Source organism: Python bivittatus, unplaced genomic scaffold, assembly GCF_059951505.1.
Source record: "Python bivittatus isolate LINGU-HERP-01145 unplaced genomic scaffold, Pbiv_v1 ctg000790_np1212, whole genome shotgun sequence".
Classification (NCBI taxonomy): domain Eukaryota; kingdom Metazoa; phylum Chordata; class Lepidosauria; order Squamata; family Pythonidae; genus Python; species Python bivittatus.
The window spans coordinates 1,830,922-1,850,007 of NW_028277110.1; the positions used below are offsets into that span (position 1 = coordinate 1,830,922).

Below are 19,086 nucleotides of genomic sequence, written 5' to 3' on the forward strand. Positions count from 1 at the left end.
GCTTGTAAATTGGGGGGGGAGGGTAATTAATATTAGAAGCATTGGGAGTGTGCTATATCTATCATCTTCCTTAAATCAAACATATGCCACTATCAAGCATTCAGACCTCTGTAAACCATCAGTGGAAAAGGTTCTAAAACTAAGGGAGTCACTCCCAGCCAGACCTGACCTCAGCCACAACAGCTATTGCAATGGAAATTGGGGGAAGCAGCACTATCAGAAGAGCTGACTCCCCAAGACCATCAAAAGCATTTCATCTTACGCACCAAGGAAGGAAGAAAAAAAATAGAATAAACACTAGTTTTCTCAACCCAAAGCTCCAGGAAATGGAGAAGCCCCACGAGTGCAAACTGTAGAGAAACAACACACATACGGATATCAAATTGTTGTATGGGGGCTACTTTATATTTCTATTCTATAGTCAATTTTTAATTTTTTTAATTAAATGTGTCAAAATACACACTTGAAACATCCCATAATCATATGCAGTTGAGTTCTGTAGATTTAAACAACTACGGAAGTGTTTCTCAACCTTGGGAACTTTAAGATGGATGGATTTCAACTCCCAGAATTCCCCAGCCAGCCATGCTGGCTGGGGAATTCTGGGAGTTGAAAATCCATACATCTTAAAGTCGCTGAGGTAGAGAAACACTGAACTAGAGCAATACATATCAGGATGCATGTATTTAGACATGCAATGTGTCTAAAATTGGAGCTGCTGCAGTCGCTTAGAGACAAGGGTCAGGGTTCAATCTTATTGAAATTGGCAAACTGGGTTCACAGATGAGAACAGAAGCAATGTTTATTTCCATGGCTTCCTTCCCTGCACCCAATCCTCCAGGGTCATTTGAAAGAAAGTTGCTAGGAAGATCAGGTATGACAAGTAAGTTGTGGCAAAAAAGAATAGCTCTCTGCTCTTTTCTGTGCTCTACCACCCTGCTCCTTATATTGTTTTAGTTTAGAATTATTTCTATTCCCCCTTCTATTCCTAAAAAGAAGCCCAAAGCAGGTTCCAAATTAAAACAGGAAAACTGCCACAGTGAAATCATTAAAACAATACTAAAAGAAAGGCAATAAATAATGGAGTCAACCTGCAATGCAGATCAAAACACAGCCTCACAGGGTTCTTTTTGCAAGCTGTTTTAAAACTCAAGAGAGAAATGGCCAGCTGCACCTTTTAGGAGATGTACTAAAAGCATTACAAAAGGAAGCAAAACAAGATAGAATCCCTTAAATGCTGAATGCAATGCACACAGGGGCAGCTCTTCAGATGATCTATAAAAACAAGGTGGCTTGGATGCAACCGATAATCCGCAGTTTGAATTCTGCCCTGATGCAAACAGGAAACCAATTCATCAATGAGTGTGCTTTTTACAAAACTGGAACAGATCTGATTTTATCTAATGCTGTCTCCTTCAATATAATGTCTTCATATGTGCATTACACTACCATTCCCAGTATAGCCTGATCTAATGAATCTATCCCCATCATGTCCAGGATTTGCCCTGGTTTACAGATACTGATTTGGTCAGGACTAGTAAAAGCAGTCCAGCAGCATACCGCAGTCAAACATGAAATGCATATAAAGAGTAATAAAAAAAGGTAACATTTCCTTTTCTCAGGTCCTAGTGACTTCCTGACCAATGCAGAAGTGCTTTGCTGTTACCTTCTGCTGGGATGAGTTTTCAACTTCACAATCTAGCCTACAGCCCTAGTATTCCCTGGAGGCCTCCCACCCAAATACTAACCAGGCTTGAGCCTGCTTAGCTTCTGAAGCTGGAGAAGATTGGCCAGAGGCTACCACCTGCTAGCAGGAAGAGTAATAGCTGTCTTACCTAGCCTCTATTTTCTACTACTATTTTGTGAAGACAAAAACCATATACACCAATTTACATGAATAATACTTAACTTCACTAGGCTTGTACTGAAGTTAAACAGATTTCCTGGTAATTATTTTTAAGAAAAATGAGAGCTAACTTCATAGCTATTATTTTGGGAGAAGGAACTGCAGCAGCTTTCCCTAACCTGAGGTCTCCATGAGAGATTATCTTGGAATGACAGACCTATCATCCAGCACTTCTGAAGAATGCTGGATTTAGGAAGGCTGTATTTTATCTTCAAAGCTAATTGACACATCATCAATTTCAGCATGTACATATTATTGATAGGTAAGAAACAAAATAAACTATTCAAGTTAGCCAGCTATTCAGAAGTCAGCTACTGGTTAATACCACTTCCACACAATAGTTACAAAAGCCAAATTTAGAAACCTATCAAAAATTGGCTTCAGAAGTAACTAAACAGCTGTCAACCCTTTGAGGTAGGCTAGGCCAGGAAACCAATGCCACAAGTTTGACTGGAGCTATACTTTATTTAATATAGTCTATAGTAACAGAATCTTGAAAGCGTGAATGTATTTTTCCTTCCCTCCTTATACATCAGGGAGTTAACTGCTGCTGCACAGTTTCTCCAAAACCTTCTCTGTGGCTCTCTAAACATTTCAGAAAAGGCTGTGCACTCATGATGACACTCTTGGAAGGCCTGTCCACACCACCATAGTCTTTGCTACTGCTTTTGCTTGATGAATTAAAGTCAAATTTCATGTAGTTTTCTATCACGCCAGTGCCTTCCTCCCAGTTCTCATTAATATAGCCCCAAAGGTGGTCAAGGAAGGAACTGCAATTGAGATGGATGGATGGATGGATGGATGGATGGATGGATGGATGGATGGATGGATGGATGGATGGATGGCGGGCCAGCCAGCGGGCCAAGCGGTGTAGTAGTTTATAGCATTGAGCTGTTGGTTCAAGTTCTCATTTGGCCATGAAATTCACTAGGTGACCCTGGGCTGAAGAACAGATGATGGTTCCAACCTACATCATAGAGTTGTTACTGTGAGGATAAAATGAGGGGAGATTTCCATTTGTGCTACCATTTGCTCATACAAAAAGAGCCAAAACATAAATGTCTTATTTTTTTTCTTCCTCAAAATCATTTCTATTGTTGTTAACCCCATTCCATTCCTCCACAAATATACCAAAAAAACCTATTGCTTCTATAAACTGAAGATCCTCATGAATTCTATTACTTTAAAAATGTGAATATATGAAAATAAATCTTTCCTAAGGGGGGAAAAAAGGTTATAGTTTCTTACTTTATAGCCAATAGTCTTCCGATAATAGAGGATTTCTTTTTCAAGAAGTTCAAATAACCGGGGTGGAAAGAACTGGAAATCTTGAATATTGGGCTGCTTTGGCGGCCGTGGAGCCTTTGAAATAAAACACATATAGCATTAATGCTATGCTCTGATTTTTCTTTTTATATTCGTGCATATGAATGTATTAGCTTTTCATGTAACATAGAACATATACTATTCCACCTTGGGGATTTTAGGCTCACTGACACGGAGAGCTTCTCTAAAATAGGCATCCACAGCATAGTTGGCTTTGCGTTCTCGTTTTGGAGGCTCAATCCATTCCATCATGCTCAGCTAGAAAAAGAAATAAACTCATTAAAATGGCAGGGGGGCAGGGAATGGATTGTCAGATTCTCGCTTACACAGGCGCTTACTTTAAAAAAGAAAAACCTAGAATGCAGGCGGAATACAATGATACAACCCTCAATTAAACTATTAAAAGTGTTATGGGATGGGTATTCTTTATGTATTTTTTCATGTTCTTCTTCTGAACAGAAGGATGCCTTTTTTAAATATTGAAATGTGAATAGTAAACATGAGTAATGAACTTCCTTGCCATATGTTAAACTATACCAGTATTGAATTTGAAAAAAAATAAGAAATAAAGGAACACACACATGATTTCACAAGTCTGGAATCCGGATGACGGTTACCTTCAGAGAAACAAAAATTAATGGCGTTCATGGGACTCTTTTGAGAATTCTATTATGAACTTGACTAGGATACATTTTCACCAGCTTCCATCACCATCACCTAAGTATAATTACTTTTGGGACCACTTTCATGCATCCTATATTCTACACTGATTGGACTATGCTTATTACAGGCATAAAGGCAAAATAAACGGGGGACAGACATTCCGCAATTAAAAAATAATAATGGTTTGAGTTAATGCTGGCTGGGGGATTCTGAGAGTTGAAGTCCACACATCTTAAAGTTACCATGGTTGAGAAACAGTGCTGTAGATCTTACTGGACTAAATCTTCCTCTGCTTCTGTCCATTGGCAATGCTGGCTGATCTCAGACAATATCCAGAGGATAACAGACGTACACCCTAACCTAGCAAAGACTGAACAATATGTAAAAAAAAAAAGCCAACAATGGGAGGAACCTAGAATTTCACCACAGCAATATTTAGTGCTTATTTTAAGATGTAGATGTTTATGGTGCCATTCAAGTCAAACTTCATTCACTGTAATGCAATCCATGCAGCTGCAATGCAACATTTATGCTAAAAATATACCTTCTGTTTCCCTCTATAATCTTCCCCTTCAAAATTGTACAAACTCATTTCAGTGTCCATTGTGAAGTTCCGAAGAGAGCTTTCACCCATTTTTTGCAAACGTTCGTTCATTTCAGCTGTCTAAAGAAAGTCACGTGTACCAAAAAAAAAAAAAAAAAAGAATACATATTTTTAGGAATTTATTTTTCACATATACAAATACTGCAGCTGACTTTAATCAGTCTGTATGAGAAGTTAGCTAAGCAAACTGATTTTTTTCTGGTTAGTTCAGAGTTGATATTTAGTACAGATGGCAGAAAAAATGAACAAAGCACAATGTACATGATTTATATCATGTTCCACATTATCTCACCTTTTTTTCACCTCTTTCTAAAATAGTAGTAATGTCTTCATCAGTCAGTTCACTGTCTTTGGAAGCAAACACATGTGTTGCTCCATGACGGATCATTTGCAACATTTCATCTTTTGCTAGTTTGTTAGACTGCTGATCGATAAGCCTTCCTGATACATAAAACAGAGAGAGAATTTTAATTCCCAATCCAGTGTGTTCTATACTAGAGTTATAAAGAGATATCCTTATCTAAACAGGCCATTTAATACAATTATAATTAAAAAGGGAAAGTGTAACAGCAGATTTAAATGCTTAATCATAACCCCAAATTTGAACCAATGATTTATGCAAAATATTGATTTTGCCATGTACAACTGAAGGTGAGCACCGTATGATATTATCCAAGTTTTACAGGACCATTAAATTTTAAATGATCAGCAGCACAACAAGCTTGCTAAGCATGATCAAACAAAGCACTTATTTGGTCCTGGAGTCACATCAAAAATAGAAAACAAAGTCAGATACTGAACCACTCACATATTAGAACTGTATTCATTTTGTTTAGGTACAACTTTAAATAAATAAGGTAGAAATTCCTTTGACTGGTGCGCCAAAGAACTATGCAGTGTTTTTGTTCAGACATGAAAAACATTTATACATACTGGGTCTTTTTTAATCAGCATTCTAATTTCCATCCCAATTATTTTACCATAACGTTTTAACATCTTCCTTAAGTGCCAGGAGCATACCAAAATATTCCTACAAGGCACGTGAGTGAAGCACATAATATGTGAGCTTTATGTCATCTAGTTTTTAAAAAACGAATTCATAATAATCTGGATTTGCTGGTCTGCATAAAGTATTACGAAGGCCCAACTCCTTCAGTAATGCTTTAACCAGGTAAGAGCTTCCCCCACTGCAATTTACTTTACACAATTAATCTTCCAAATGCTCAGTTAAATGGCAAATAGCACTTTGCCATCTTTTTCCCGAACACAAACACACCTCAAAACCAAAAAAGGAAAGCCTTTAGGAAAGATTTGGCTTTGGGCTAGGAGATGAATAAAGAGTTTCTCAACTCTTAGCTAAACAAGTATCTCTACCACAAAAAAAGCTCTGGTTTAACTTAAATAACTTGCATCCTCCATTTATTGTCCACCTTTAAGATGCAAGGAGTGAAACTGCTCAGAGAAGGACAGCGGGAAAAAAACAGAAGTCAGGTTTTTCTAGCTCCACTACAGAACTACGGGTCAGATTCAGCCTTCCCTTGATTCTTCTGTTTTACCCAGAGATACTATACAAATATTAAACAGTACCTTGTTGTATAACAATTGAATCCAGCCTCAGTTTTATCTCAGCTCTTTCTACTATTCTCTCTTCAACAGTGTTGTCCGTGATAAGTCGGAAAACCCGTACAGGCTTTTTCTGGCCGATCCGATGAGCGCGATCCTAATCAGAGGAACAGTAAAAATTAACGGAGTATCTAGGCCAGTGTTTCTCAACCTTGGCAGCTTGAAGATGGGTGGACTTCAACTCTCAGAATTCCCCAGCCAGCATGGGGAATTCTGGGACTTGGAGTCCACCCATCTTCAATCTGCCAAGGTTGAAAAACACTGATCTAGGCAGAGCCATGATGAAAATTCTGATGTAAGGGGGAAAAAATGGCAAATGCCAAAGTAAAAACAAATGTTAACATTGTTTAGTCTATTTTAATCAAACCTTCAAAGGTGGTGTTTACATAGCCTGTTCTTTTCCATTAGCTTACCTGAAGGAGTGCAACTGCACCAGAAATGAACCTGCTTACCATCGCCTGTAGATCGACTTGGGGGTTCCAGTCCGAATCGTAGAGGATCACAACATCAGCTGTGGCTAAATTAATCCCCAGGCCTCCAGCTCTGGTACTCAACATAAAAATAAACTTCCTACTGTTTGGAGCATTAAAGGTGTCTATTGCTTCCTGAACAAAGAATAATAATAAAAAAAAAAAACCAGAGACTGCATTAAATACTATTTTCTGCAGGTGATTAAGAACTTTTTTGTCTTGTTTCTAAAATAGTTACAGGGCTAAATGTGGCTATGATAAAAGCACAGTGAATCATTCTTTCCTTCAACATCTCCAAGCAACCTGATCCCCACTCTATGAATTACAGGTATCTTCAAGAACAGAGGGGATTCTCACTGGCATTCTTTGTAAATGCACCTTTCACTTATTTTCCCTTAAAGTGATAGCTGAAACTCAAATCACAAAGTTGAATGACATGAAAGAACTTCAAGACAGCATGCAATAATGATGGATTAATCTTTGTTTATAAGACCCGACACAAGGTAAGACCCTGCACAGCAAGTTGGCACTCGGGGAAATACTAGTGAAGAAATGTTAGTTGTTACACAACCTGCGGTCAGGATAGAACAGAACAAACATTCAAGGGACTAGACAAATTATTCCCACCTCTCTCTCCTCGTGTGGCGTCTGCCCATCCAGGCGACAATATTCATAACCTCGCCACATGCAGTAGTCTTCCAAAATATCCAATAAGCGAGTCATTTGGCTAAAAACAAGAACTCTGGAACCTGAGGGACAAATGAATTGTAGAAGCACTGTTTACTACACTATCATTTATGTAGTGTATACATTAAATAGATATGTCCAGGGATGGATGAATGTCCACTGATACCAATGGGACCAATGTGTAATGGCTGATTTTGGTGGATCTTCTCAACTGCGCAATGAATCTGGAATTCCTTCCTTCCTTCCTTCCTTCCTTCCTTCCTTCCTTCCTTCCTTCCTTCCTTCCTTCCTTCCTTCCTTCCTTCCTTCCTTCCTTCCTTCCTTTCCATTTACAGGCCACCCAACTCCATCCCAGCTTGGCAAGATATAACATAACTAAAAATAAAATAATACAAATATCACACAGAACAAAACTCCAGAAAAAACGCCAACCAACAAAATCCCACAAGGGGTCCACCGATCACTTGCGCCAGGTTTTAAGGGCTTATTCAAATAGGGTCAAGACGGGGACCATACAAATCTTGGGAGGGTGGGGGCGGACACATCATTCAAGAGGGCAGATGCTACGACCAAGAAGGCACACTTAAACGTATGTCCAACCTGTTTCAGGTTTGTATATACTCAATCATAAATTTGTCCAAATCAACCTGCTTATTTTTTTTTCTTTTTAGGAAAAAAAAAAGTTTTGTTTACATTCATTTGCAGTTTATGCCAATATGTACAATTTCTATGCAATTCTGAAGAGCTAGTTCAAAATTCACAGATCAGTTTGTTAAAAAAGATGAAACAAATCAAATTCTTTCCATCTCTACCTTTGCTCACCCAGAAGCTTGCTTTCTCCATGCCCAACTCTGCCTTTGCTGTACGTATTACAGTTCTTAATAGCTTTCTCACCACCAAACCCTGAGTGTTCTGGCCACTGTTCATTTCCTCTCCTGCTGTTCATTATCCACTGAAATCTATGCTCTACGCATCGATTTGGCTATTGTAAGGGAGCAACGGGAGGATAAAATATGTGACTGTGCAGCTGATGCAGAGATCCAAAGCCCACCTTTCCATGGACCATCTGCTGCTGGAACCTGGCATTCCGCTGTGCCAAGGCAGAAGGCAAGCAGCAAACCTTTAGATTTATAGCTGCGTACAGCAGGCCTGTCTTACTTACCCTGTTCTTTGAGTTTCGATAGTAATTTGTCCAGAGCAACCATTTTGCCACTATTGGTCACGAGATGAGTGTCAGTGGTGTAAGGAGGGCCAGGTTCAGCCCCATCAAACAGGTACGGGTGATTACAACACTTCCTCAGCTGCATCAGGATGTTCAACAACCGCATCTTGTCCATTTTGCCCGCTGAATTTAAGATATCAATATCTTTCATCAGGATCTTGGTATACCTACAAGGTTAATTAGATAATTTAATAATAAAAGAACATCACTCAGGTCTGAATGTATAAGCGATGAAAGGGTCTTGGTCATCTACATCCCGGTTTGACTCTTTAAATGTGACCTGCTGAACAGCATTAAGCGTCTTTCCTTTTTCTTTACACACTCTGAAACCTGAGAACTCTACACTATTTCTGCAAGCTCATGAAATGTGATCTTCGCTGCAGGGCAAGAGCTTTGGACAGTAGAAAAGAAAGACATATTGGTGAGGGGCAAATTAGTGTGTCACACAAACAGTATAACTCAGCAACCGGTGGGGATAAAGAAAGCAAGTTACCGCTCCAAATAGCCTCAGGACTGACTGAGGCTGAGCTGACTTTACAAGCAAGAGAGTTCATGGAAGATTCGCCCTCCCTTCCTGCTGTCAGCACAGACATGAGGTCCCACAAAGCAACGAAGCTGCTCTAGGTACCGCTGGCTACCGAGAACGTGGGAATTGAAGGGGGTGGGCAAGGCTTTCACAGTTCCACAGTGCTATCAGCCCCAACGTGGCCACACAGATTTCCCCCCCATAAAAGCAGGAGAAAGTCCTCCAAGGCAGTTTTGCAGCAGTGGAGAGAACATCAAAGCTGGCTGCTCTCCACCTGACCTGAGCCTCCCGGTCTGCTGCTCATGAATAGAAGGAAATGGCAATTTCTTGGTTCTGAACTTGTGTTACATCATACAGATTTGTCCTCTACCTTGAAGAAATATACATATTAAAGGCAGGACAGAAATCAGACAGTAACCATCAGGTGTATAAGATTAAAACTTTGCTTCTCGAACCAAATTCTTGCCTTCTGTTTCTCTGAGAAACAACAAATAAAACTTTTTTAAAAAAATCTATCTATTCTCCTCCATCCCCAACCTATTGGCATTATAGCTTTCAGCATTCCAGGGGAAAAAGAGCCAACCCATCATGTTGGGGATCACTAATCTAGTGATAACGGTAACTTGAATTTCAGCATTTATTTAGCATATTTCAAACGTTTGGTGTAGGAAAGAAATCCTGTAATGTAGATTAATACTGTATTATTGTCTTGTACTGCAGACTAGAGTGGGAAGGGGAGAAAGGAACGATAGCTTAAGCTATAATAGCTTACTTAAAATAGATCCAGTCCAATTATGCACATGCCTATATAAAAGAAATACTAAAGAAGGCTTAAAAGAGCCCAAGAACATGAGTATATTCAGTTGCCAGTTGTTTTAATAAGGACTAGCCTATTTTCATGACATAACCAGTATATCACTCTCCAGGTATAAGATTTTTAAAAATTACCATTCCCTCTGCATTTTGCTGAGTCCCAGATATATTTTTACTTCTTTTTTAGGAGGCAAGCTTTTTTCCACTTCAGCTTTTATGCGCCGTAACAAAAATGGCTTCAAAACCTGAAAACCAACAGATTGACAACACAAACACGAGGAACGTTATGGTGATATCCTGGATTCTTTAGCCATTTCTCCCTGTAATCACTTGCTGCGGCTACTTCCAGAACAAAAAAATAAAGCGGAGGAGGAACTGAGTCCATCAGCAGACTTTTTTCTCTTTAGAAAGGCTGCCTTCCCAAGCCTGCCATCTTCCTTAAATATCAGACTACAGTGCCCATAATCCCCAACTTTATTGATATTATAGGACTTGTGTTTCTCCTCTTATTTTTAATAGAGGAAATTGGATGCTTCAAATATATTCCTCCAAAAGCCACGCTGGTAAGACCCAAGCCAACAAATTCTACAGATCCTGACAATGCTACATTACTCTAGATAATTCATAGTTTACGTTTCTTACATACGCGGATTAGGATGCTGTTTGTTTTAAAACACGTGCATTTCTGAAAAACTATAAGCAAGTCAGATGGCATATGCACTTTTGTAATAAATGTTCACCAATTAAAAAATCCTTCAAAACGTATACAAAACAGCAGCAGAGGGGCACATCGTGCATCAATCAAAAGAGCAATAAATTAAAAATGTATATAAGTTTATCAATTCAAGTCCTTCTTAAAAAGATCTTCACCAAAAAGGAAGCAAGAAGGGCCCTGGAAAAGGAGTTTTAAAGCCTGTGAACACCCTCATGGTTGCACTGAAAGTCATGTACTGCCTCAACCATGCGCTGCATAGTCTGTGATGCAACGGAAGCTGGGTCAATAAACTTCTATCAAGCCATATCATCATACTTACGGCATGAAGTCTTTCTACAAGTTTTTGATCACCAAGACAATTTTTAGTATCAAACCACGAGTCAAAGTCCTGCAGATGTAAAAATGCAATTTTACTATTATGTTTGTCATTTCATAAATTCTCACTGCTTAGGTTAGCTCAAGTAGAAATTACAGGACACAACGCCACATTGAAAGAAACATCCACATGGCTTGGAAATCAATACATCCATGTTGAGTTCTGCCCTTCCATAACATGTGGAACATACTCTTTGCCCTGAAATCATGCTTTGTGCCACAAATGTACATTGCAAGCTGCAACTGGAAGAAGGGAGGAATAAAAAAATGTAAGGTTAGGGCACAAGTATATTTTGCTATATGGTATGGAGAAGGAAGGGAAAACTCAACACAGGAACATCACTTTCACAGTGGCAACCTTTGATTTTATAGCATATGTTGTTCCACCTGAAAATGAGACCAAATATGGTTCTATTTCTCAAGAGCAAATACAATCCACCCATTTTTTCCTCTTATTAAATTTGCATCTGTTGGAAAATAAGGTCAATATCAAACAATCCCATAGTATACGTAATTAGACATGGTTACATCTGAAGAAAAAAGCATAGCAAGGACACACTGCAGCTTAGCCAAGAGTAATCACGGGGTGATTCCTGGCCTAGGCATTGCTACCTACAACAATTATTCCTCCTGGTCCTTATGTAACCTCATTATGGAATACTACTAATGAGCTGCTTCCATGAACTTGATTATTTACCTCTCCCACCACCTTCCTTACGGATTTCTCATTCCTCCTATGTTATAAGCCATTGTAATAAAATGTAAAACCAATTGGAGTGATTTGGAGTTAAAAACTAGTTTGCTGTAAAACATGTAACTTCAATGTCAAACACAAACTTACCTCTGCAGAATTGAAGACATCTGGTAAAAGGAAATTGAGCAATGCCCACAGCTCATGAAGATTATTCTGTAAGGGGGTTCCTGTTAAGAGCAACCGATTAGTTGTCTTGAATTCACGAACAATCTCTGATAGCTAAAAAAAAAAAAAAAATGAAGAGCTTTTATTGCCAATATATTTCAAAGATACATTTTTACAAATACTAATTCTGAGATTTGGAAAACCAAGCTCTGGCCTATTATAATTTCCTAATATGTTCTTACAGACAAATTGAAAACATTGGGTGAAATCTTACTCTGAAACAGATTCATTCTCCTGGGTTTCAGAAAGAATTTTACAATACAATGTCACATCCTCAAGATCGAAAGGCCAGAAAGACTTTAAAAAGACTCCAACTACAATGAACTCCAGATCATTCTAATTCAGAAGAAGACTTTTTCAGCCTGCCCAAGCTGAATATGTAGCTTTCCATTTCCAAGGATGACCCTTCCAGAGCTTTTGCAAGAGAAAGGCACACAGCTGTAGTCTCAGGAAGGGTCATGGGATCCTTAAGTTCACAGTCAACAAAAAGCAGAGATAGATCAAACGGGCCACCTAGCTCTTCAAAACGTCTGAAGGTCTCAGCTGAGTACCGACTGGTGCTGCGGCAACAATTCTTTACAAAGACATAACCCAACACGTGAGGCTTCTACTATGAACTCTCCAGGGTCCTGAAATTGTAAAGGTGTTCATCTGCTTCTATTCCTCATTAGTTACCACTTCAGAGTCAGTTTTCTTGGATTACTTCACCAATCCAAGTAAGCTGAAAGTTTTATATACCAAAAGGTTTTCTTTTCCTCTAAAAGAGTGACCTTCTTTCCAGGTATTTTTCTTCCGTGCCTACCAAAATAAAACTAAAACTTACCTTAGATTTTTCATTTTTTATTCGATGGGCTTCATCAATCACCAGATACCTCCAGTTAAATTTTTTGAAAACAGATTTTTCTTTAATGACCATTTCATAGGAGGTCACACACACATCCCACTCTCCGGGCATCATAACATCACGGATGAAAGCAGCCTGTATGAAAAACACACACAAAACAAACTCTCCAATAGAAGCACGTTAAGGAAGTTGCCACAACAGCCATCTACTATTGCAATTTCAGAGAAAAAAAGAAACAAAAATATGAACCTTCAGAATAATTAACACATTTAGATCATTTACACTAGGAAAGAGATATTACATAACATGAAAAGGGCATTCCTGCCGATATGAGAGAAAAGGAATATCCATTCTTCAGAGGATACTAGCAGAGATCTTAAAACAAAGCATTGTTTCCCTTAAAACTGGATAAGCAATATCTTCCTAGCAAACAGCAGACTTGACCTTGCCTAAGCCGTACTCCTAAGCATGCCTAAGCTGTACTCCAAACAGTGGATGAATCCAGTACAAAAACATTTTATTTAATTTATATTTAAACAGAGCTGAATATAGCTACTGTTACTGTCAAGTCATAGATTCATCCCTCTAATGCATTACAAATTACATGCTGGTATTAATTTTTGCAACGCTCATGGATTGCACCAAAGATTTCAGAGAGACACAACATTGGGACTTCACTTTGTGCATCTCTGCTTTAAAGCTATTCATAAAAGTCTTTTAAAAAGGTTTAATCTACAGCCATTTTACGATAACCAATTAGTCATTTTATACTCTGAAAAGTGCAGAAGTTGCAAGAAACTGTGTCAGTGTGCATGGGGCGATATGGGCTCTACACGTCCCTGGGGGTGATTAGCCCCCTGACGACGCTCCCTGGAATTACTGGCCAACTCTCCATCTTTCTTGGAACTTATTTATTTTTAGGACTGTTTTTATCTTGCATTTTAATGAATTTTATCTCTGCTGTAAACCGTCCAGAGTTGTTTCAACTAGAGGGGCAGTGACAAATTTGATAAAATAAATGAGTGAGTGAGTGAGTGAGTGGGTGGGTGAGTTCTGGGGACATTACATTCTGACCTATAAAGCAAATCGCCGGTTGACTGACTGAGACACACTTACTCTGGCATCCTTGTCTCCAATGAGGCAAACAGCCCGTAATGATGGAACCCAACGTTTAAATTCATTCATCCAGTTATGCAAAGTGGATTTGGGGACTAGAACCATGTGTGGGCCTGGAATGTTTCGATAATGCTTCAGATAGCCCAGCAACGCAATTGTCTGTAGTGTCTTTCCTAGACCCTGCAACAGTTTTAAAAAGAGCATTTAAATGTATGCATCTATTTTAACAGTTCTGAAATCATCTCCATCGATAATAATGCATAAAGGAAGTCTATGATCATGGTAATGATCTATGGAATAGAAATCCACCATCATTTCAATATATTGCAGTATACAAATTACTATTCTGATTAGCATTTGTTTCAAGACAATAAAATAACTTCTTGAAAACATTCCTCTGTAATTCATAAGAAATATTATACAGAATGAAATGTTTAATTACAATTCACTCTGAGCCACGCTGCAACTGAATATTTTAGTTGCAGTTTGTATTATTGTTATGCATTATGTATTTCTTCCTTTGCTTTATATTCATGACTCCTTGGGATATCTGCTGCTTGGTTAAATTTTTGCATGCAAAAAAGGATACACTGCATTAAAAAATAATAATACTGCCACAGTCACCAAAAACTCCCACTATCTAGCTTTCTTTTGAGAGGGGGAGTGGGACCTACAAAATATGATATAAAGGCATATAAAAGACATATGAAAAGACCATCCTCCTGCTAGAACCACGAAAGTTTTACATTTCTATCTTGCCTGTTTCACTGATTGCCTCATGATTTGTTGGGAATCAGAAAGATAATATGAAAACCTGGACTCAGATCATCAACAACTCACGGGCTGATAAATTCCACGGATTTATTACAATGGAGTGTGAAATCAAAAGTCTGGTAGTACATTTTCTGACTACACATTTTATTAAAAGGCACAAGCTTTCATGAACTACAGCTCACCTCATAACATGCGTAGATTGGCTAGATTGATGGAGGATTTAAATTTAAGCGTCTATTCACTCTGTGCATCTGATGAAGGGAGCTGTGCTCACAAAAGCTTACAGTACCACCTTATAGTCAGAAAAGGTGGTACTAGACTCCTCCTGATTTTTTGCCACCATAAACTAACGTGTCTCCTCCCACACTGGAGTATGAAGAAGGCGGTCTATAGCCTAAATCACTGTTTCTCAAATCTTCTGAAGTAGCTCAGAGACTTGACAAGGAAGCTAACAGTAATCTTACGGCTCCTGATTTTTTTTCCCCCTTATCTTATCCTAAAACTACATCCACAAAGGTGAGTTTTTTACCATTTCATCGGCCAAGATGCCATTGACACCATTTTCATACAAGGAGATCATCCAGTTCAAACCCCTAACTTGATAATCCCGCAATGTTCCTCCTTTAACATCTGCAAAAAACATAAAGCACCACTTTGTTACACCGCGATTTAGTCGAACATATCTTAGCGAACAGAGAACGACCGATTAGTACACTCACAAGAAGGAGATTCCTCAAATCGAATGCACACGTTTGAAGTTTTCCGACTCTCAGAAAGCAGTTCCTCGTCTTCTTCTTGTTCTGTCCTCCTGTGACGATAGCTAAGAAAGGAAGCCCAACACAGGTGCATCTTTGTCATGTCAGGTGGGGCTCCACGGTCACCCCAAGTTGTTATTACCCTTCCAACTGTCTGTCACTGTCTTCACCGGAAATACAAGCGCTGAGCTGGATGCAATACAATTGAAGGGGCTCACAATTTCTACTCACATGCAAACATCTCTTTGGACTGAAGTCAGTTCCTCTCATTCATACTTTATCTACGTTACGTTCCAATTAAGAGTTCTAATTATTCTGTTTTACTTGTACAGCTATGTTTATTCATCAAGACCTCAAATGGTCATGTTTCTTGTTTTATAGTTCATTTTCCTAGTGTTTTAATTCTTTTATTGCTGTAATTGTACTTGTCTGAGTGTCCTACTATAATGAAACTGACATGCACATTGGTTGGTATAGTTGAGACTTAATTCTTACTGCACTGATCAATAGGTTTGTATGACTCTGTGATTGCCCTCCCAATGCCAAGAGGGATTCATACCATAAAATCTCTATACATAAAAGACAATGTAAGGGAGCACCCTTTTCCATTATACTTTTTCCATGTGTGGGAATTTGTTGAAAGGAAACAGCCAAAATTTCACTAAGGTAGTGTAGAATGAGAGCCTTTTCTTTAACTTAATAAGTTGACTATAAATTTGCAAGTATCCAATCTCAGTCCAGTCTTAATTCCATGTACTTATCTTTATACAGTGTAAAGCACGTTTCTTTAAAAATGGGTTAGGAATGGATGTTTAGCAACAAAAAGTCCTCACCACAGAAAAGTCATATGCAATCATCAATAAATAAAAGTATTTTTAAAAAATTAAGCTGTATAGAGAAAGCTTTTGGAACTGTAAGAAAAAAAAAACTAATCTAAATAATTAGGTTGCAATCCTGCCCCTAATTATACACCCTTATGCATTCATGTCAACGGAACTGATCTACTGCATCAGCGGGACTCCAAATCTGCATTACCCTATGTTTGTTTAAGAGTTTTGTGCATTTCAATAAGAGTTTTTAGTCATTATGGACAACCACGTAATACCTGAGTTGAATATTTTCCACTTCCATAAGGTATATTAAATACGTGCAGTAAGTTTTAAGATGCAAATACAATTTCAACATAACTTGAAAAATAATTTAGAAACAATACATACTCTCCTGCTGAAAGCAAGCTCTGCTTTTCATCCTTCTTTATCCGTGGTCGTCCCAGTTTCACTTTGAGGGGAGAGGTTGGTGATTTCTGGGCTGCAGGTTGAATAAAGTGTGCAAAAAGTTCTGTCTGCTTTAGCAGGAATTCAAAACGTTTGGCTCGATCTGTTTTCTATAGTCCATACAAGAAAAGCAAAATGAGATAAGGTATGATTTAAGAAAGTATCTCTGAGCACATACATTGGTGGTGGTAGGGATGTTACTCTTCCTAATTAAACTTACAATCTCTTCCAAACTTCTCCACTGCAAACCTATGAATGAGTTCTGTAAGAACCTTAGACCTAACTATCCAGTTCAATATAGAGATTAGGGGAAAAAATGCAATCAGACAGTAGGTGTATTAATTGCTCCTTCTAGCCCAACTGTTGTTTCTCAGGAAGGAAGACCCTAAAATATTGACTATGATCTCAAAAAGATATCCAGTTTGTAATCTCCACCCAACTTACAAATGGGCTGTAAGCATTTTTATTTATAATGCCCTTTCCAACCTGGAAGCAACCTGGATACATTAGTCAACATTTAACTTCGATCACTACAAAGGAAGAATGGGTAATAGTTATACTTGATGAGGGAGATGGGAGTTGTAGTCCAGGATCCCCAGAAGGTGCCAAGTTGAGTAAGGCTCTAATGCAACTTTCTTTCACGACAAAGATTGCTAAAACAGGCATGGATGAAATTTTGTCTGAATGACATTCTATGATTTAAAGCAATTTGAGCATCATAGTGAATGAAATGACATAGTATGGATTCCTGAAAATCTAAACAAGAAATTTATTCAGTATTTCCAAGGGCTGTGGAAAAAGGGCGGATCTGGAGCTCTGGAAATATCCTGATCTGTGCAGGGTCAGATCACAAGGATATTCTGATTTAAGGACAAACATGCCGATCACTGAACTCTCCTCCATTCCTCACTAGGACATTTTATGCAAGAATTCTGGTGTATTACCTGACAAAACCACCTGCAGCATGGTGAAGTTCCAGAACAATAAATCAGAACCAGAACTTTGGGAAGGAACTTAAAGCAGCAGAGAATAAAGACATCTAGGTTGTTCAATATAAACCACACTCTATCCTGTATTATCCAGATTCTAATGAATATGAGGTTTCCAGTTTTAAAACACAGCTCTGATGTTTACAGCAAGATATTTAGCCTCTATCCAGCCTAAAGCAATAATCATACATACACACACACACACTTACCTGGGAAAAATTCAACAACTCAGCATTCATTTTCAGTAATATGTATAGGATTGCAATATAAGTTACACTTGATCCAAATTCTAATCAACAGAATTTAAGCTAATCATGATAATTTATTATTTTAATTTCAAACATTAGTCTGGATCTGAACCAATATTTCAGAAACACTGCTTAAAAGGCATATGGTTAGATAGTATAAAACTATGAAATAAACAGGCAATATACAGTTTTACCACACGAGGGCAACATAATTCATAACTTTTGTTGAAGCCAACAGAGGGAGAAACACCATTTTACATATACGTAATTTGTTTATTCTTCTAAAGATCATATTTAGACTGTTAAGCTTGAATGTTGAAAAATATCTGGTTATTCACTTTTTACTTGTTACACTTTTCTCCTAAAAAACAATTCAAAAACTATGCCAGAATCAAGCATTTCAGGAAGATGTTCAAAGCTAATTGCAATAACTTCCAAGTATAAAATAAGGTCTAAGATGAAGGAGACATAACACAGTCTTAGTCATTTGTATCCATAAAACACATTGAATTCAGTGGGGTTTACTCCTCAAAAACTACATATGGGCTTCTCAGGGAACCAGAAATTCCAAATAAATCCCACCTAATTCTTGATGATGAAGAATGGTCTATATATTGGCTCCTTGTTCTTAAGAGGTTTTGCAAAAATTGTTTTAAAAAATTGATTTGGTTACGTTTTAGGGAAAAAATGCAGGCTTATTGTGCTTATGCCCCACTTAAAATCTGGCTCTTAGTGAGGTTTTTGTGGAAAGAAGATGAATGACTAGCTAAAGTCATTTTTCTTTTTCTTTTTTTTAATAGTAATTTTATTAAAAATTACAATTGCAAAGATAATAATTAATATAAACTAAAAAGAAAAAGAAAAAATAGAAGGTGCAGAAAAGAATAGAAAGTAAAAATAGAAAAGAAAAAAGAAAATAATAAAAAGAAAATAAATATATAAAAAATGACTTCCCCCTTCATCACAATAAGTATAAACAATTTTAGTAACTTATCACCTTCTCCTAAAATACAACAAATGATTTCTTCTTCCCATATGGCATCTCTTATCTATAAACAAATCTTTACGGCCTCACCGTTCAGTCCTGATCAGCAAAAGTCCATTAAGGGTTTATTTATTTTATTTATTTATATATCACATTTATATAGCTACTCATCTCACACAAAGCAACTCTGGGCAGTTGCCAGAGATGACAACATATCTATTTTAACCGTGATCAAATAAACCAACCTTCCTT

General features: G+C 37.9%; 1 protein-coding gene across 1 annotated transcript in view; it reads right to left on the reverse strand.

Moving 5' to 3' along the window:
* The window catches only part of SMARCA1 (SNF2 related chromatin remodeling ATPase 1), a 44,790-nt gene that overhangs the window by 17,519 nt on the left and 8,185 nt on the right, over positions 1–19,086 (reverse strand). The window contains exons 3-18 of the mRNA XM_088129166.1: positions 16,556–16,722; positions 15,303–15,403; positions 15,113–15,213; positions 13,810–13,989; positions 12,673–12,828; positions 11,772–11,903; positions 10,875–10,943; positions 9,976–10,085; positions 8,442–8,668; positions 7,220–7,341; positions 6,575–6,727; positions 6,087–6,219; positions 4,792–4,940; positions 4,440–4,559; positions 3,380–3,490; positions 3,155–3,268 (exon numbers count right to left, since the gene is read on the reverse strand). Coding sequence (XP_087985292.1) covers positions 3,155–3,268; positions 3,380–3,490; positions 4,440–4,559; positions 4,792–4,940; positions 6,087–6,219; positions 6,575–6,727; positions 7,220–7,341; positions 8,442–8,668; positions 9,976–10,085; positions 10,875–10,943; positions 11,772–11,903; positions 12,673–12,828; positions 13,810–13,989; positions 15,113–15,213; positions 15,303–15,403; positions 16,556–16,722 — 2,145 coding nt within the window. The remainder of the gene's footprint in view (positions 1–3,154; positions 3,269–3,379; positions 3,491–4,439; positions 4,560–4,791; positions 4,941–6,086; positions 6,220–6,574; positions 6,728–7,219; positions 7,342–8,441; positions 8,669–9,975; positions 10,086–10,874; positions 10,944–11,771; positions 11,904–12,672; positions 12,829–13,809; positions 13,990–15,112; positions 15,214–15,302; positions 15,404–16,555; positions 16,723–19,086) is intronic.